The sequence below is a fragment of the Protomyctophum parallelum genome, assembly GCF_964188405.1.
Source record: "Protomyctophum parallelum genome assembly, chromosome: 1".
NCBI classification, from domain to species: Eukaryota; Metazoa; Chordata; class Actinopteri; order Myctophiformes; family Myctophidae; genus Protomyctophum; species Protomyctophum parallelum.
The window spans coordinates 108171505-108192447 of record NC_139697.1 but is presented as its reverse complement, the minus strand read 5'-3'; the positions used below and the strand labels follow the sequence as shown (position 1 = coordinate 108192447).

The 20943-nt window shown below is 45.0% G+C and overlaps 1 protein-coding gene across 1 annotated transcript in view; it reads right to left on the bottom strand.

Moving 5' to 3' along the window:
- Nucleotides 1–823: 823 nt before the first annotated feature.
- Nucleotides 824–20943, bottom strand: part of LOC310856471 (serine/threonine-protein kinase TBK1-like) — a gene marked incomplete at its 3' end in the record, with an annotated part of 32892 nt that continues 12772 nt past the window's right edge. The window contains 16 exon segments of the mRNA XM_083761936.1: nt 824–828; nt 1300–1492; nt 3151–3324; nt 6334–6475; nt 7748–7849; nt 9014–9053; nt 9980–10056; nt 10222–10343; nt 10528–10606; nt 11512–11613; nt 12119–12153; nt 12155–12184; nt 15164–15222; nt 16321–16511; nt 18185–18295; nt 18695–18855. Of these exon segments, the coding sequence (XP_083618062.1) occupies nt 824–828; nt 1300–1492; nt 3151–3324; nt 6334–6475; nt 7748–7849; nt 9014–9053; nt 9980–10056; nt 10222–10343; nt 10528–10606; nt 11512–11613; nt 12119–12153; nt 12155–12184; nt 15164–15222; nt 16321–16511; nt 18185–18295; nt 18695–18855 (1623 nt within the window).

Sequence of the window (20943 nt, the reverse complement as noted above, 5' to 3'; positions counted from 1 at the left end):
TTTGTGGTGGTACTTCCATTTGTAGGTGGCGGTTTCCATGCGGACAGAGAGCAGGGCTGCACAAGGCAATCGAGTCTAGATCGGCACAGACTCGCTCTTGAGGGCTTTATAAGCCACTTCCACTCAAGGCTGCTTGGTTTCAGACGACACTTAATATGGCGCAGCCTCGCGTGAACACGCATATCGAGGGCAAGTGTGTAGGGCGAGTGGGCGAGTGGCGAGTGGGCGAGTGGCGAGGAGCTGGTTTCATCCAGGTCTATCAGCTTCACGTCCACCTGCATGCTAACAGACACACACAGACCAAACAGATCAGCTGTTATAGTAGTAGACCACAGCTGACTTGTAACCTCTTTTTGGGAGAAATGACAGCTAATCAAGTCACTTTGTGTTGGCTTACGGCTCTGCTGGCAGGTAAATGAATCCCCTGGCAGCTAAATAAAACACTAAGGGTTGCCCACCTTCCCCTGGCAGCTAAATAAAACACTAAGGGTTGCCCACCTGCCCCTGGCAGCTAAATAAAACACTAAGGGTCGCCCACCTGCCCCTGGCAGCTAAATAAAACACTAAGGGTTGCCCACCTGCCCCTGGCAGGTAAATAAAACACTAAGGGTTGCCCACCTGCCCCTGGCAGCTAAATAAAACACTGGGACTGGGAGAACCAGCCGTCTACATTCCGGCTGTCACCCGTCTCTCCAGTGGTCACCATAATATAGTATAAATACACACAATAATATAGTATAAATACACACAATACATTACCCTGAAATACACACAATAATATAGTATAAATACACACACTACTAGTTGAAATACACACAATACATTACCCTGAAATACACACACGATACATAAACAGAGTTCTTATGGACTTAATATACTTGGCTGTAGACAAATGTACAAGAAGCAGATCCGACTACATTTCTTTTGGCCCCAGACGGTTGAAAAGGGTTTGGTTTCATTAAGGATCTTAGATGTACAGTCCAACACGGATTGGATATAAAGGCTATTTTATGTGACTACATGTTGTATTTATATCTGGGCCACAGACAAGACAGTACTTTCATTACAGATGTGACTACAGGTTGTATTTATATATATCGACACCACAGCGGTCAGTAAATACTTACTGAATGCCTCTGTGGAGGAGACGTACGTTAGCAGTAATAATAATAATAATAATAATAATACTTACCGTATGTCTCTGTGGAGGAGACGTACGTTAGCAGTAATAATAATAATACTTACTGTATGTCTCTGTGGAGGAGACGTACGTTAGCAGTAACAGTCCAGTGTTCTCACACAGAGAACACAGACACACCGCGGCCGTCAGCAGGCGGTCAGTCAGGCTGCTGCTGCGTCGCCAGTATAACATGCAGTAAGAGGCGGTGATCAGATAGCGGGGGGCGCTGTGGAGCCCGATGCACGTCCTCCAGATGTAGCGCTCTGGAACCAGACTGATGGAGGTGGAGATGGAGGGGAGGTAGTTATCCACCTAAAACACAATGCACATACCAGACAGTTGAGTACAAGTCACAGGCGTTGACACTAAGGGTTGCCCACTTGCCCCTGGCAGCTAAATAAAACACTAAGGGTTGCCCACCTGCTCCTGGCAGCTAAATAAAACACTAAGGGTTGCCCACCTGCCCCTGGCAGCTAAATAAAACACTAAGGGTTGCCCACCTGCCCCCGGCAGCTCAATAAAACACTAAGGGTTGCCCACCTGCTCCTGGCAGCTCAATAAAACACTAAGGGTTGCCCACCTGCCCCTGGCAGCTAAATAAAACACTAACGGTTGCCCACCTGCCCCTGGCAGCTAAATAAAACACTAACGGTTGCCCACCTGCCCCTGGCAGCTAAATGAAACACTGTTTACTTACTGTTATCCTTATATCCTAATGTTTTACTGTATCTCAACGGGTGAGCTCTGATTTTGGAGTAAGTTAAGATGCAGTCAAAACCATGTAAAACTAATAACTAATAAACTAATTTATGTGTGTGTGTGTGTGTGTGTGTGTGTGTGTGTGTGTGTGTGTGTGTGTGTGTGTGTGTGTGTGTGTGTGTGTACATGCGTGTGTGTCACCTCCTAAGTAGACTTATCTTAGCTCATGCCGCTAAGTGGCACATTATGAAACAGGAGAAGGAGAAAATGTCCGCATACTGTTGAGTAGCTCCCACTGGCAATTGTATTTGAATAAAGGATGACAACGTTTCGACCCCTTATGGGTCTTCGTCATGTATGACATTATGAAACAGGAGCATGTCCAAACACGAACGCTTGACATGATGTGTGGTGAAAGTTAATTAGATTGTAGTTTAAAATATATTATGTGAAATGATTTTCAAGACGTGAGTCTGTACCCCTCGCTCAGTCCCATTAGGGAAAAACCAGGGCCACACAATACGTTGCTCCGGAACTACTCTGCCGGGACTGGAAGAACCAGCCGTCTACATTCCGGCTGTCACCCGTCTCTCCAGTGGTCACCATAATATAGTATAAATACACACAATAATATAGTATAAATACACACAATACATTACCCTGAAATACACACAATAATATAGTATAAATACACACACTACTAGTTGAAATACACACAATACATTACCCTGAAATACACACACGATACATAAACAGAGTTCTTATGGACTTAATATACTTGGCTGTAGACAAATGTATAAGAAGCAGATCCGACTACATTTCTTTTGGCCCCAGACGGTTGAAAAGGGTTTGGTTTCATTAAGGATCTTAGATGTACAGTCCAACACGGATTGGATATAAAGGCTATTTTATGTGACTACATGTTGTATTTATATCTGGGCCACAGACAAGACAGTACTTTCATTACAGATGTGACTACAGGTTGTATTCATATATATCGACACCACAGCGGTCAGTAAATACTTACTGTATGTCTCTGTGGAGGAGACGTACGTTAGCAGTAATAATAATAATAATAATAATAATACTTACTGTATGTCTCTGTGGAGGAGACGTACGTTAGCAGTAATAATAATAATACTTACTGTATGTCTCTGTGGAGGAGACGTACGTTAGCAGTAATAATAATAATACTTACTGTATGTCTCTGTGGAGGAGACGTACGTTAGCAGTAACAGTCCAGTGTTCTCACACAGAGAACACAGACACACCGCGGCCGTCAGCAGGCGGTCAGTCAGGCTGCTGCTGCGTCGCCAGTATAACATGCAGTAAGAGGCGGTGATCAGATAGCGGGGGGCGCTGTGGAGCCCGATGCACGTCCTCCAGATGTAGCGCTCTGGAACCAGACTGATGGAGGTGGAGATGGAGGGGAGGTAGTTATCCACCTAAAACACAATGCACATACCAGACAGTTGAGTACAAGTCACAGGCGTTGACACTAAGGGTTGCCCACTTGCCCCTGGCAGCTAAATAAAACACTAAGGGTTGCCCACCTGCTCCTGGCAGCTAAATAAAACACTAAGGGTTGCCCACCTGCCCCTGGCAGCTAAATAAAACACTAAGGGTTGCCCACCTGCCCCCGGCAGCTCAATAAAACACTAAGGGTTGCCCACCTGCTCCTGGCAGCTAAATAAAACACTAAGGGTTGCCCACCTGATCCTGGCAGCTAAATAAAACACTAAGGGTTGCCCACCTGCCCCTGGCAGCTCAATAAAACACTAAGGGTTGCCCACCTGCTCCTGGCAGCTCAATAAAACACTAAGGGTTGCCCACCTGCTCCTGGCAGCTCAATAAAACACTAAGGGTTGCCCACTTGCCCCTGGCAGCTAAATAAAACACTAAGGGTTGCCCACCTGCCCCTGGCAGCTAAATAAAACACTAAGGGTTGCCCACCTGCCCCTGGCAGCTAAATGAAACACTGTTTACTTACTGTTATCCTTATATCCTAATGTTTTACTGTATCTCAACGGGTGAGCTCTGATTTTGGCGTAAGTTAAGATGCAGTCAAAACCATGTAAAACTAATAACTAATAAACTGATTTATGTGTGTGTGTGTGTACATGCGTGCGTGTCACCTCCTAAGTAGACTTATCTTAGCTCATGCCGCTAAGTGGCACATTATGAAACAGGAGAAGGAGAAAATGTCCGCACACTGTTGAGTAGCTCCCACTGGCAATTGTATTTGAATAAAGGATGACAACGTTTCGGCCCCTTATGGGTCTTCGTCATGTATGACATTATGAAACAGGAGCATGTCCAAACACGAACGCTTGACATGATGTGTGGTGAAAGTTAATTAGATTGTAGTTTAAAATATATTATATGTGAAATGATTTTCAAGACGTGAGTCTGTACCCCTCGCTCAGTCCCATTAGGGAAAAACCAGAGCCACACAATACGCAGTGTTGGGGAGTATTAAGCTACATGTAGCTGAGCTACGTAGCTGAGCTACATTTTGCTGTAGCTTGTGGTATTTTAGCTACATTCATATTTGTGTACCTCGTCAAGTAGCTCAGCTACCTTTTGGGTCATTTTTTGTAGCTTAGCTACTCAAGTTACAAGCTACAATTTTGGGCAATAACATGAAAGAAATATATTAATTTTGACCATTGGTTGCTGTGTTAATTCTTGTACTAGAACCCCCTTTGAAAAATCAAGGACTGTTCCTTTTTCTGATTGCTTTGAGGGCATATCAGCACTTGACAGCTGCCTCTAATTGGCCTCTGATTGGCCCTGGTATCACAGGGTGGGAGGGGTCTCCCAGAGGGGAGCAGGGGTCTCCTAGAGGGGATGAGGGGTCTCCCAGAGGGGAGCAGGGTGAGGAGGGGTCTCCCAGAGGGGAGCAGGGTGGGGGGGTCTCCCAGAGGGGAGCAGGGGGAGGAGGGGTCTCCCAGAGGGGAGCAGGGTGGGGGGGTCTCCCAGAGGGGAGCATGGGGAGGAGGGGTCTCCCAGAGGGGAGCAGGGTGGGGGGGTCTCCCAGAGGGGAGCAGGGGGAGGAGGGGTCTCCCAGAGGGGAGCAGGGTGGGGGGGTCTCCCAGAGGGGAGCAGGGGGAGGAGGGGTCTCCCAGAGGGGAGCAGGGTGGGAGGAGGGGTCTCCCAAAGGGGAGCAGGGTGAGGAGGGGTCTCCCAGAGGGGAGCAGGGGGAGGAGGGGTCTCCCAGAGGGGAGCAGGGGGAGGAGGGGTCTCCCAGAGGGGAGCAGGGTGGGGGGGTCTCCCAGAGGGGAGCAGGGTGAGGAGGGGTCTCCCAGAGGGGAGCAGGGTGGGGGGGTCTCCCAGAGGGGAGCAGGGGAGGAGGGGTCTCCCAGAGGGGAGCAGGGTGGGAGGGGTCTCCCAGAGGGGAGGAGGGGTCTCCCAGAGGGGAGCAGGGTGGGAGGAGGGGTCTCCCAGAGGGGAGCAGGGTGAGGAGGGTTCTCCCAGAGGGGAGCAGGGGTCTCCCAGAGGGGAGCAGGGTGAGGAGGGGTCTCCCAGAGGGGAGCAGGGTGAGGAGGGGTCTCCCAGAGGGGAGCAGGGTGGGAGGGGTCTCCCAGAGGGGAGCAGGGTGGGAGGGGTCTCCCAGAGGGGAGCAGGGTGGGAGGGGTCTCCCAGAGGGGAGCAGGGGGAGGAGGGGTCTCCCAGAGGGGAGCAGGGGGAGGAGGGGTCTCCCCGAGGGGAGCAGGGTGGGAGGGGTCTCCCAGAGGGGAGGAGGGGTCTCCCAGAGGGGAGGAGGGGTCTCCCGCATGTACATTCTCAATTTAACGCTGAAAAATAAAAAGTAGCTGAGCTACTTTGAGCTACTTTTTCCATGTAGCTGTAGCTTTACAAGCTACATCTCTCCAGGGGTAGCTATGTAGCTTGATCAAGCTACTGCCATGGTGAGCTACTTGTAGCTTTACAAGCTACGCTTTCAAAGTAACTTGCCCAACACTGACAATACGTTGCTCCGGAACTACTCTGCCGGGACTGGAAGAACCAGCCGTCTACATTCCGGCTGTCACCCGTCTCTCCAGTGGTCACCATAATATAGTATAAATACACACAATAATATAGTATAAATACACACAATACATTACCCTGAAATACACACAATAATATAGTATAAATACACACACTACTAGTTGAAATACACACAATACATTACCCTGAAATACACACACGATACATAAACAGAGTTCTTATGGACTTAATATACTTGGCTGTAGACAAATGTACAAGAAGCAGATCCGACTACATTTCTTTTGGCCCCAGACGGTTGAAAAGGGTTTGGTTTCATTAAGGATCTTAGATGTACAGTCCAACACGGATTGGATATAAAGGCTATTTTATGTGACTACATATTGTATTTATATCTGGGCCACAGACAAGACAGTACTTTCATTACAGATGTGACTACAGGTTGTATTCATATATATCGACACCACAGCGGTCAGTAAATACTTACTGAATGTGGAGGAGACGTACGTGCGGGGGGGCGCTGTGGAGCCCGATGCACGTCCTCCAGATGTAGCGCTCTGGAACCAGACTGATGGAGGCGGAGATGGAGGGGAGGTAGTTATCCACCTAAAACACAATGCACATACCAGACAGTTGAGTATAAGTCACAGGCGTTGACACTAAGGGTTGCCCACTTGCCCCTGGCAGCTAAATAAAACACTAAGGGTTGCCCACCTGCCCCTGGCAGCTAAATAAAACAATAAGGGTTGCCTACCTGCCCCTGGCAGCTAAATAAAACAATAAGGGTTGCCTACCTGCCCCTGGCAGCTAAATAAAACACTAAGGTTTGCCCACCTGCCCCTGGCAGCTAAATAAAACACTATGGAAAGGCAAACGTCCCAGGCTTAAACTAGAGAAATTACAGGTACCAGAGATAGAAGGGGGATTAGCGCTCCCAAACATAATGTATTACCACTGGGCATCACAAATCAGATATATAGCAGAGTGGGTAAAAATGATACAAATTCATCTTTTCTTGACTTGGAGGGTGTTGGATGTTTGTCCGCTCTTTCTGAGTTGCCAATTATAAAACGGAGCTATTTCACACTTTATCGTGAGAAATACCTTGAAATCTTGGAATCAAATACGTAAACATTTTGGTATTACTAATACATACTCAGTTCTTGCTCCTGTTTTTTGGAATCCTGAATTTGCTCAATCATGTTCAGATGTTGGGTTCAGAGCCTGGAAAGAGGCTGGAATTTTAAAAATACAAGATCTCTTTCTGGGTGGAACCTTAAAATCCTTTTCCCAAATTAGGAATGAATTTAATTTGCCTCAAGTACAATTCTTCAGGTATCTACAATTTAGGAGTTATATTCAATCTGTACCATTTTACAAAAGAGAGGCGAGGGAAAACAATTTGGAACAAATATTGATGAAAGCCTCTTCCTAAAAGAAGACGGTGATAAGCTATATATACTCTCAAATGTTCATTAAAACCACAAATATAAGTAGTAAAACATTTTGGGCAGAGGATTTTGGGTGCCAAATTGATTCTAAAAAGTGGAAAAGAATCTTGCTAAATGCAAAACAAATTACATGTTCTAACAGAACTCATGAGACACAGTACAAGATCATTCACAGGTTACATGTAACTCCAGCTATACGCAGTAAATATGATCCAACATGTTCTGGGCTGTGCTTTAAATGTAAAAATAATGAAAACCACCCAAAAAGGTAACTTTCATTCCACATAGCATTGATGGCCGTCCCCAACGTGCGTCGTTGCCGTGTTGGAAGTGATAGCGGTTGTATTAACGTCAGCCTCAGTAGTATCATCTCATGTGCTTGCCTATGTTTAGCAGTAGTTGAGGCCCAGTTGGCGGAACTACTCACCTCATCCACTCCTCGCTCTTGGAGATGAAGAGGCGGTATTTCATGGCACACTCCTCTGTGAACAGAGACCTGGCCTTGCTAGCATGGAGGACCAACTTCTGCCTGCGGAGGAGAAAAAGAAACACACACACACACCATTGGAGCATTTCTCAAACAGTGGGTTGGGTCCCATGATTGGGTCGCGGATCATTTTGTATGGGTCGCGAGTAATTATCCCCTTTTTTGTCTTCCATTCAACTCTCTCTCTCTCTCTCATTATTAAGTAGTGAAAATAGCAGATCTACAATCTCATAACGTATGCTATTTTCACTTGTTTGGGTCGCGGGTCTTGAGCTAAAAAAGTTTGGAAACCACTGGGCAGAACACGTCAGGAAACTGGACAATAGAAGAGTGCCCAGTTAGTCTAGTGAGTGTTTATTTCCTCTGCGACATTGGGATTGTATAGCATCTACAACATGAAGAATGGATCCATCCTGCCTTTTCAATGGTTCTTGTTGAATCTATGCCACAGTACTATCTATGGCTCTATGCCAGTGGTCCTCAACAGGCGGACCGCGGCACACTACCGGACCGTCGCACACCTCTCTGCGGACCTTGGAGAAATGATAGAATAAAGAGAAAAGGCCTGGGCCGTGGCTCAGCGGGAGTGACCCCCCATCTCTCTCCCCATTTCCTGTCAGCCTACTGTCTGTCAGCCTACTGTCTGTCTGTCTGTCTGAATATTTGTCAAAGTGAAAACATATATTTTCATACTCTGCCACCCCAGTGTTGGTTGGAATGGGACCCGGTTTGTATAGCTTGGTTTGACTGTACTAAAAAGGCATAGTTGTTTCTAGGGGTGGGGGGCGAGGGGGGCAGCCCCACCCCGTGGGGCCCACGTGGCCTGCGACCTGCAATTGTAGTGCGCATGAGACTGGACCATGGTCTGATTCATGAGACTGGACCATGGTCTGATTCATGAGACTGGACCATGGTCTTATTCAAAAGATATTTGTGGACCTTCAGCATTTCTAGTTGAGTACCTGCTCTATGCCATAGTTAGGCAGTTCCAAAGGAAAAAAGGGGATCGAACCCTGTACTAGCAAGTTTTGATGGATTTATCCTCAAACAGAGGAGTCACTCTACGACACAGTAGGGGAATTACGTTCTCCTCTGCATGGATTCATTGTATTGTAGACATAATATTCATATCTAGCTAAAATAAAGCATGCCCACACATGCACGCACGCACGCACACACACATGCACGTGCACACGCACAGCTTACTTGTCAAATTTATGGATCTGTTCCTCATTGTAGGGTAGACCTAAATGGAAAGGACAGGAAGAGCAAACCTGGAATCACATATTGCCTTCTATGCATACTAGTATTGCATACAGTAGGAACACAGCTAAATCATTCTTCATTTATCAATTTGTAACTCTGAGAGTGTACACTTTGTGTATGTAAGCAAATGTACCCATAAATAATAATATTTCTACACTCAATATTGTGATGCTAGGGTTTAAGTGGTTAAAGGTGCCTCAAAAGAACAAAGAATGGTTAAAAGAAGAAAAAAAACCACATACCAAATGTTCAAGCTCACAGCACGTTAGCGAGCTTGTACATCTGCTATTTTTGAACATTTTTGAAATAATGTTGAGTGCGAGAACTACCGAATTAGAAGGCATTGGAAGAATCGGCCTCAGGTCTTATAGTCTGGCAGCCGAGGTGGACGGGTGGGAAATTTGGTATATAGTCTTTTTTATTGGCCTAAAATATTGTCTATATACATACCGGTACATTCATGAATCCTCTTGCTGAACGGGCTGAAAGTATTGGGCAATTCTTTTATAGGGGTTTCTTGTGACCCTACCACTAACATCCTATGGCTGGCAAAAATGTCAAACATTCCTTTTGCTTTAAGTAGCATGTGATATGTTAAACTAGGGGGTTGTCATGAATGTATGTATATAGTATATATTTTAGGCCAAAAATGTCACACTTTAAACAAAATAAGTCTGTCAGCTGCCGGATTAACTCATTGCCTAGGGACGAGTTTGGAGTTCTGAGCAGTCCTAGACAGTAGACGGCCATCTTTACTTACGGTTCATTGGGGTGAATTTGGGAGTTTTGAAAATAAAAGGCCCTGTACATCATGTTGGCAGTGAAGGGACAGCGCCGGAGTTCAATGGTGGCAGTCAAAGTGTTTTAAGAAGCATTTCTCTGTGTTCGCTCGGTTCATGTACTCACGCCTCTCCGCCTTGTCCTTCTTGAACTGCTGGTAGATGGAGGAGATGGCATCCAGCAGCACTTTGATCTTCTCCACACTGTAGAGACATGACAACACTCACACACCGAGACCCTGCTTTGATGTGTGCGCACTGCTGCACAGCATGTGACTGGACGCATGGGCGCACAATGCACATACACACACACACACACACACACACACACACACGCACACACACGCGCGCACACACATGCATACATACTTGCGATCTTCTGGGTGTGTCCCCACTTGCTGTATCCATGTTTCTGACAACTGACCCCCTGGCATGATCTTGTTCTTGATGTCCTGTGTTGTCCTTTCCATGGGCTCCAGGGAGCTGGAGATCTGCAGTGCACACACACACGTTACAAAGGTGAGACAGTTGTTGTCATACAGTGATGCATAGCATTACAGACACGTCAAAATCAGTTAAAACATAGTCACAACAACCCGCAGATGCTATGATCGACGAGTGACGCGGTCGCACGACGGAGCATAAATGAGGCTCCGGGGTTGGCGGTGAACTCACTCTCAAAACCTTCTTGCGCATGTCGGAGATCTGGTCGTATTCTGACGACAGCATGTTGGCCTGCATCAGCACCTCGAACCTAGAGAACGACACCATGAGACAAACAATGATGACACACAGACACCACGAGTCACACAAACCTATACAAAGACACTGTGGGAGTCCCTCTGTAAGCAGTGCTCATTTGGTTGACTAAGACTAAAAGACTAAATATTTTTGACATTTGGTCGACTAAACTATTTCAGATGATCAAAATAAGACGTGTGGTCAGGCCCGGATTAACAATGGAAGTAACTGTGTAAGACTATTTCAAATAGGTACAGCTGTTGCTTCCATTGAAAAATGTAACGCAACACAGGAACCCCAGCGAGTGTTTTGGTCGTCCAACAGTTTCTTAACCACTAGGTGGGAGGAGATCCAGCATCAGGGAGAAGCCGTATAACTCTCTGGGAACAGCGGTGATAGTGCTGGCGGTGCGCTGAACGCATGTGCGTTCATTCACTGGACGCAAAGTGTCATTCTTGATTGTATTACATGCATGCAGCGAATCACATGCACGCATGTGAATTGCACATGCATGGGGCCTTTTGATTTGGTATGGCTCAGGGCCCTCGGCACCGTGTGTGGTGTGTTATTCAAAAGACTAAGACTAAATGAGACTTTGCTGCCAAAATTAACACTGGATCAAGGGCATGTACTTATTTCTTGTCATTCGATACTAAAATAATAACAAGACATGTTTTATGTTGTTTTATGTGACTGTAATGCACATTCAAACCAAACGACTAAGAAGTCTAGACTTGGATAGATTATCATTAGTTCAGCCACTAAACCATTTCAGATGACAAAATTAGGACAGAAACTATCTGGTCTGCTAATGAAATAAGACTAAATCAGAAATTTGTCAAAGTGTGTGTGTGTGTGTGTGTGTGTGAGGGTGTGTGTGTGTGTGTGTGTGTGTGTGTGTGTGTGTGCGCAACTCACAGCCTATCCGTCCTCTCCAGGATCTGGGTGCAATAGTTACATAGATGGATAACCTCTGCTGTCTTGTGCACAATCTCAGTGTAGTCCTCCTTCATCAACTCACTGACGGACGGACAGACGGATGGATCGATGGACAAAGAGGTTAAATGTATAGAGTGACAGAAGGAATGCATTAGTTACATCCTACTCATCTAGAGCTTACATTCAAAGCCATTGTTAAATAGAGAAGTCCTGATGTCACTCGCTCATCGCTTGGTTTGGGGAAGTAATTTCTCAATTGGAGAATATCATCGGGCCATCTTAAAATAATCACATATAAGCATTGTGGTCCAAAGATAAACAAGCCGCCTCTATATCGTTTACGGCAGTCAAGTTACTCATATTTGATGCAGTCCGTTTCTGGGGAAAATGTAACAAATTTGGCAGCGGCAACATTAGCGTTTTCTCGATGTCGGTTGATGCTTCATATCCATACGAGTCAAACCGCCGTGCGCATTTGTTTATTTGTTTATCTCATAGCGCCACTTGGTGGCGCACTATGATCTTGTCATAGAAACATAGCTTTTTCAGAAAACTGTCAGGATGTAGAAGACATTTTTTTTCTCACCAGCTCCTGATACACCAACAGTGACTCCCAGGTCTTCCAGAGGTGCCCGATGTCACCTGCAAAGGTCTGGACGGGGGAAAAACACCACCACAACTGTGAATGTGTACAGTATGTCTAATATATCGGTTTGAGCAGATATTTATATCGGTTTTAGCAGATATTTATATCGGTTTTAGCAGATATTTATATCGGTTTTAGAAGATATTTTATAATAATTATGTTAAATAAATAAAAGATCCAACAGGCTCGTCTTGATCACATGACTACAGAGATCATTTGTACCGATTTGCGTGAGATTTGGATGAAATCTGTGCGACTAACATAAACAATGTGTTTTGCAGAAATCGGCCTCATGGTGGCGCTATAACCGGCAGATGTGGAGGGATGCAGGGAAAATGTTTTTCCATGGCCTCTAGTATAGGGAGTGCACATACATAAGTTGTATACAAATCGATGCAGTTATAGGTAAAACAGGAATTAGCCTGTTATAGCACCACCGTGAGGCTGATTTGGGGGGGGGGAAATAGTGGCATGTTGTGCTCGGCCTACTGGAAATGTGTGAGTATAATTTCATGGAAATTGGACACTGTTTGTGATTTGTGGAATTTTGTTCGAAACGGACCAATCATGTGAGCTTTGGAAGCCAATCAGGATGGCAGATGGGAAATTGTGCAGATCCGTGTTGATCACATGACTATGGAGATAGTGTATAGTACCGAATTGTGTGATGTATGGATAAAATGTTTACGAGTTATCTACAGAAATGTGTTTTGCCTAAATCGGCCTCATGGTGGCGCTATAACAGGCTGTTGAGGAATATTTGGGGCAGAGGTTCGTCGTTGGCATCCAGGGCGTTGTGTGTGCACAGTTTGGCATGGATTGGGCCAACGGTGCCGGAGATTAGCTGATAACGGACGGACGGAAGGACGGACGGAAGGATGGACACACGGACGGAGTGCAAAACATACTCTCTCCCCATACTCTCTCCCCATGCCTTCGGCCTGGTGGAGACAATAAAAATACTACATTCAAGCAGGTTAGGTTGGCATATGGGCCAACATTTCAATACTGGCGCATCCCTGTTTTCATTTACTGTATTACTTATGCACGTCTTTGTCCTCCGTTTTATGTGAGAGCAGTCAGGACCACAATGGACTTACTCCATTGACTTACTCCATTGTGTTTATTTTAATCCTCGATTGTTCTTTAACCCTCGAGTGTCTTGCGATGGTTTCAAACAATTCCAGCCAGTCCCAGATGAGTGTGTGAGTGCAGCTCTTTGTTGGACACAAAGCTGTGTCCATTTCCATTCCTGATCAATTATTCATGATCAAACAGCCTACAAAAACCCAGCAGCCTTTTGCAATTGTAATGTTGTACTCTTTGTCTGGATAGCATCCATTTTCTGTCATAAGTGACATGTCTGCTACTGTAGCGCCTAAACCCCTATATTAGGTGTTACTGGTTACCGGCAGCCAGCTTGATGTTATGACGTGCAGAGCCGAAGAGTTTGATCAATCCCCGCAGCCCCGCCTCCCCGCACCCCCCCCCCCCCCCCCCCCCCCGCCGCAGCGCGGAAAAAAATAAGTTGTTTTCGCTGGTACTTTTAAAGCAGCTTCTATAGGCCAATGTCCAAGCCAAGGTGAGGACTTTCAGGACTATATTATTATTATTATGAGAGAGAGAGAGAGAGGGAGATATAGAGAGATACGGAGGGAGAGAGAGAGAGAGAGAGAGATCATAGGCGGCGGGTGCGTTTTACCTTTGGGTAGGCTACAGAATTGCGTTGGGGGGGGACTGTCGCGGCCGAGCGAAGCGAGGCCGCCGCCGCGGATTTATTTATTTATTTATTTCCCAAAAGGTCTAAAAATGAGTTCTTTAGCATACTTTTACCAATGAATTAGCCTATACACAGACAGCGACTGATCAGCCTATTTTGGACGATATGGGTCTTTTCTCGAGTCAGTGTGTAGTCTCACTAGTCTGTGGTTAGGTCTCTTTGGTGAATTCTTGATCAGTGTTATTATGTCACACCTCAAGAACAACTACAAAAGAAACCCGATTAGCACTTTTTAACACCTCTTGGACGGCCGGTGTCTCTCAAGACAGACTGTTGCCTGAGGAACAACAGGGGAGGCGCTGTTTTCCCGAATATTTGACGATGGGATTCTCAGATTGCCGGCGGAGAGGTAATGTAAATGTAAAATGTCCACGAAAATCTTCATGGGGGCCGAAAGGGGCCCTAGGATTCTTCATGGGGGCCATGGCCCCGTGGCCCCCACAGACTCTACGTCGCTGATGACGTGTGTTCCAGAAACTGATGTTCAAACATGTGCGTAGAGTACATTAAATTATATGTATTAGCTCTGCTAAAGTGCTATACTTTTTACATACTTTGCCTATAAATAAACCAAAATAGTGTCTCAATCACACAGAGAATCAGCCTTGAATAAAAATGGTGCATTTATATAGCGCCTTTATCCAAAGCGCTTTACATAGATTGTGCATTACATTCACCCATTCACACACACATTCATACACCGATTGCGGCGGAAGCCATGCAAGGCACCAACCAGCACATCGGGAGCAATTTGGGGTTCAGTGTCTTGCCCAAGGACACTTCCACATGTAGACAGGAGGAGGAGCCGGGATTCGAACCGCCGACCCATGGATCATTGGACGACCTGCTCTACCTCTTGAGCCACAATTATTTTTGATTGTGTGTGTGTGTGTGTGTGTGTGTGTGTGTGTGTGTGTGTGTGTGTGTGTGTGTGTGTGTGTGTGTGTGTGTGTGTGTGTGAGACACACTTGAACAATGGGAAATGTGAAAGTGGAGAAGAGCTCTATGGTGGAAACTAAATGCTAATTTTTCATTTAGTCAGAAAGTTGCACTATATCTGAGTATTTGTTTTATTTATTTTGTATACAGTTCATAAACCTTTCAGTCTGTATGCAAGTTGCATAAATATAATTTAAGTTGTATATGTGTGTGTGTGTGTGTGTGTGTGTGTGTGTGTGTGTGTGTGTGTGTGTGTGTGTGTGTACCTTTGCATAGCTGGCGTCCAGGTCTAAGTCATAGCGAGGCTGGACTTTAGGTGGGCTGGCTGTAACGACAGGGGTCAGCGTTCAGTGGCTTTGTTTGAAGTTCTTCTAAATGGTAAATGGTGCATTTATATAGCGCCTTTATCCAAGGCGCTTTACATAGATTGTGCATTACATTCACCCATTCATACACCGATTGCGGCGGAAGCCATGCAAGGTACCAACCAGCACATCGGGAGCAATTTGGGGTTCAGAGTCTTGCCCAAGGACACTTCGACATGTAGACAGGAGGAGCCGGGATTCGAACCGCCGACCCATGGATCATTGGACGACCTGCTCTACCTCCTGAGCCACAGTCGCAGCAGCAGGTATCAGTGTCTAACTAAGTACATATACTCAAGTACTGTACTCCAAGGTGTGCCGTGATTTATTTTCTTCCAGTTTTTCATGTGTTTATGAGGTGACAGTACCCCTTGGAATGGTTCATATGTGCAATTTATATTTAGGGATTCTTCCTGGAAGCTGAAACCTTGACAGTCAAACGTGCCAATGAAAAAAACTGATATAGTGACATCACTATATCACTGCCACCATCCGACGCAGTCCACAAGTTCACAATGTGAACAAAGTGAACTTGAGAAGCAGTGTTGATTTCGTCGACTAATGACAAAAAATTGTCGACTACCTTTTTTCACTGACGAAAACTAAATGAAAACTAAGCTATGATGACTAAGACTAAGACTAAATAAATTGACAATTTTGTCAACAAATAAAAACTAGACTAAAATGTTAGGAAGGGACAAGAGATCCAGTATAAGTAAAGGACACAAGTAATTTTACACTTGGTTGCATACTGGAAATAGCAAGTGTAAAATCAGCCATTAGACAGCATCAAGGCCCGCCAAAATACATTTTAGTCGACCAAATCAACTGTAGATTTAGTCGACTAAAATCTTGTGAAATTTAGTTGACTAAAACTAGACTAACACTAAAACATTCCAGGTGACTAAAATGTGACAAATTGAAAACTATGCAAGAGACCATGACTAAAACCAAAATCTAAATTTGCTGTCAAAAACAACACTGTTGTGAAACTCAATGCTGCCCCCGTGTGGCGGAGTCAGGTTAGGTCTACTACCACCACTACTACTACTACTCACGGTCCTGGAAGAGGAGTCCAACGACGGACTCTGGGCTCACAGACATGATGGGGTTGTCCCGGGTGGTCCTGGGGAAGTTCTTGGCCTGCCGGTTGGGGTCCAGCACCAGGCGGCGCCCCTCGTACAGCAGCTCCTGGTTGTGAGGGGCGATGCTGGTCCGGCGAGACATCAGCTCCTGGAACAGCGTCGCCCTGTAGTGCAGAGGTTCCAAAAACGTTCTCATGTCAAGGACCCCCAAAATGACATTCATTAGCCCCGCGGACCCCCCATTTGAAAATATATGCCATAAGAGAAGATTTTTACGGCTCTAGCAATGAATTTCAACCATTTTCATTTCAAGGAGCCCCAGTTTGATACACAACAGGCTACGTACCCCCATTTAATGGCATTTCTATCTCTGGGAGACTATCATTTAGCTGGAGAGTGGACCCCCTGGAACTCCTCGGGGACCCCTAGAGCCTGGGATAATAACTACAAGCTATAAACGTGGTATGGCGATATAACGATCTATTCAGCAACGTTTTTCTTTTCTTTTCTGTGTAGAATAGATTCAGTTGATCCTTTATGCATACATTATCAATGCAAATGTTCCATCAACCAAAAACACATAGATTTTTTTCTTTCCTATGGGTGAGGTCATACTGTATGCGATGTATTCATATAATAATAATAATTATTATTATTATAATTATTATTAAATGTGTCCGTGGCAAATTCTACATTTTGTTTTTAAAAATGTCAAGCTCTACAAGCTCATAGCGCGCCACCGAGTGGCGCGCTATGAGCTTGTAGATCTGCTATTTTTCAATAGCTAAAGCATAACATGATGCTAACACCAAAATGGGTTCCCGTTCAGAATGGGCTAAACTTGTATTCTATTCCTAGAATACTCTTTCATCTTAATAATAACTAATGACCGAAAATAGCCTATCTAGTCTAAGCTCACAACACGTCGCGCAGCATGCTTTCACTGAAGACATGCTGGAACTCAATAGAATCCAAATGACTGAAATCAGTTGTGGCGACTGAGAACTTTAATCCATGCCGTAGTGCCCAACTATCCTGTTACCCAATAGAACTAGGAAAATGAGCCTATATGTTATTTAATCCGAAAAATAAGCACGTAAAATGAAAAAAAAATGTTTTTTGTTTTTGTGATTTAAAAAATGTATAGTTGCAGTATAGTTGTATAGTTAGTTCTGAATCTGAGAGCAGACCTGTCCCAGGTTAGCCTGGTTAATAAACCAGACCGAATCAGCCGTTGGCAAAAATAATTAGTCTGGTTTATTAACCAGGCTAGTCCCAGGTGACCTGAGTTCACACACGATCAATATATTTTGGCCCAACCAACCACTCAGCAAGCTTTATAGACCAGCACCAGATTTCTAAACGGATTCCACCTGGCTACCATCAGACTGCTGAACAAGGCCTGAACACCACCTGTTTCTCTTTTCCATATGTTGGTCTTGGTTTTTGTTTTCTTTATTGTGTTTTTCTCCTCGCTCTCCCTCTCCCACAAATGCTTTCCCGGATTTAATCCATTGAGACCTGGAACGCATCTTTGTCACCTTACCGTTAAGCATTATTTTAAACTTTAACTGTTGAAAAATAGTCAGATGCTCGTCGTAGTTTCGAGTAGTCGAGTGTGTAAATCTGCCATTTTTGAAAAATCGTGAAAATGTGGCGCAAATCTCAGAATATATATTCTTTCACAGCGAACATTTTTTATTCAAATCTTTGCTTGTGGGGGGTCCCTGGAAATGATTTTGAGATGGGGGCCAGTGGCCAAATACATATTCTTTTTGGGGTCGTGAAAAGGTTTGAGAGCCACCGACATAGAAACATGTACAGAACAGGAACGTACTTGAAGAGGCTGCAGGACACCGGCATCTCGGTGCTCCACTCGATCTTTCCATTCTCAAACTTCTGCTGACCAGAGATGGTCCCAGATGGCTTCTCTGTGATGATTTTATACCTGAACAACATGACAAACCAACTCAGATTATAAAGAAATAACTTCTACCTAACTAATAACTACCAGAGATGGTAGTTATTAGTTGGCTTCTCTGTGATTATACATAAACTAACAACCATGGCCTAGTATCAGTAGGCCTGTCACAATTATTACATAATCGGTTCATATCATATTTAGTTTGTGGAATAAAATATAAATGAGCCTTTGGCTTCTTTTCTATGTACGGTCTATACCTTTAAACTGACAAACGATTCAACCAATCAAGTAATAAACTGCAGTTTGTCATGAAAAACGGTAGAGAATTCCACTGAAGTTCGAGACCAAAGTTCAGCTGGATTACAGAAGACATTTGTCTTGTTATGCAGAGTGCTCTGCAACTTCCCCCCGGCTGCTACTCACATGACTTCCTTGTTCCTGCGCGGCCCTTCGAAGGGTCTGAAGGGGAGGCTGCCGGTGGCAGCATGGAAGAAGGTCACACCGATGCTCCACAGGTCCACCGTGGCCCCGTACTTCTTCTGGTGGTCCTTCCTCAGCACTGCACGCTCATACATGTCGGGATGCTACAACACGCGCACGGAACAATGTTTAGTTACAGTGTCCGTCCGACAACCAGCAGCACGCAATCTAACCTAATCTCTAAAGACCTGAATCTTTTCCTAAATCCACACACACACATTTGAATTATTTTATTTGGATCTGCACAAGAGACCCAAACAATACAATAGACCCAAACACTGATCAGAATTAGGTTATACATTATATGGTCCAACCAGATATAGCTGCTGCACATGCTTAACACACAGAGGGAAAAGAAGAAAATAAATATATAATAATATATATAGCACATTGTTGACATACTATTACTTGACACTACTAGACAGGTTTTTTTTTTTTTTTAAGCCACCTAGCGATAAATGAAACAACGCCTTCTCCAGACAGACAGACTGCCCATATTAGCTGAGACAGAACAGTATTTAGCCAGCTTTTTTGCATTTGTTTTTAACAATCCACCCAATTGCAGACCCCTGAGCACAAGTTTATGGACATGGCCCAGACTTCCAAATACAAGGACAATAAGTTGACAGTTATATCCCAAGGCCATAATACGTTCCACCAGAAGCTGATATTTCATAAGTTTGGATGTAAAACAAGTGTCCATATACAAATCAAATGGGCAGCCTATTTCAAATATAGTAACAGTTTTTCTAATTTCATTGATGAACACAATATCTGGGGTATTTAGAATATTTTGTAGTGCATTGACATGCGTGTCATTGTGATCAAACCAGTCTATTTTTACAGTGCTGTGTTTATACATTCTTGTTGTCCTGTCCTGTAACTCCTCTGATCTTGTCTGAGACCAGGTCCACCAGACGGTCATGTCTGGCAATGTACAGTCCTTTATAGTGGCTGCAACCATTTAATATGTGTGCGACTGTTTCTTTGTCATGTGGTACTGGATGTAGGATGCAGTGTGGGTCGTGTGCTGATGGGTACCAGGTTGCCAAGTTGAACTTGTTCGGCAACACCTGTAAACGGGCTTTAATAGTGAAAATGAGAATGTCCTCACCTATGGTGTTATTTGACAGTATAGAGTGTGATAATGAGTGTTTTGCAAAGGGAAGGAGAGACAGTTTTCCCTGCAGCCTCAGACTGGTCCAGTGTTGTGCACTTTCTGATCGCTTCATTCCTAGAATGGTGGCTCTTGCGGTTGCGGATTTGATTGACAGTTCATGGTGCGCACCGTCCTGCTCGTAGGTCGCACATGCACGGACACGCGGATCTATGATGATGCTGTTGTTGATCGCAGCAGTTGTTGTATCAGGCGCCGCCCACTTTAACTGTAATCCTGATCGCTGGCATAGATCATTAAGATCCATCCAGTCGGACCGCACACCGAATCCAGCGGCTTTAATGTCCAATTTACAATTCGCCTTAGTCTTGAATCCAAGGAACTGCGTCTCATTCTCCAGCGCGGGTGGTACTTTACGTCGCTGCATGTGTTGAATGAGTGACTCACAAGCCATTTCCCGGACTGTGGGGTCGTCGCTGTTGAGCATATTTATAAGGTGACTGGTTCTGGTGGCGGTGTAAACCCATTCAATATTCGGTACACCCAGACCACCATCTCTGATGGGTTGAAACAGTATGGCACGGGTGGAGTGAGTATTGAGACAGAACCAGCCCCTCACCAAGCGCACTGCCTTGTTATTCAGTTCTGTAAGGGTGTTCTGTGGCAAATGGATGTTCGAGAATAGATGTTGAATTTTGGCGAGTGCCAATTCTCTGATTGCCTGCAATTTCATTCGGATAGGGAGGGGGGAGGAGTTGATCAAGTCCAGTCTGACAGAGTAGTCATCATACAGTTCTCTGACTTGCTCTTTCCAGTCGCCTGCAACATTAAATTTATGCCCCAGGTATTGATAACTTTCATGTCTTGAATACACTCTGATGGGTTTTTGCATTAGTGAAAAGGATGGGGGCTTGTCGGTTTTACATTTATACCACCGATTACCACCGCTGCGCCTTTCATAGAACGCAGCACATTTGGTTTGTTTAGCCTCCAACCTTGACCACAGCAGAAACTCCTCAGTACGGGAGAGCATAGCTAGAATTACGTTCTCTTGATGTGACGCAATTTGCACATC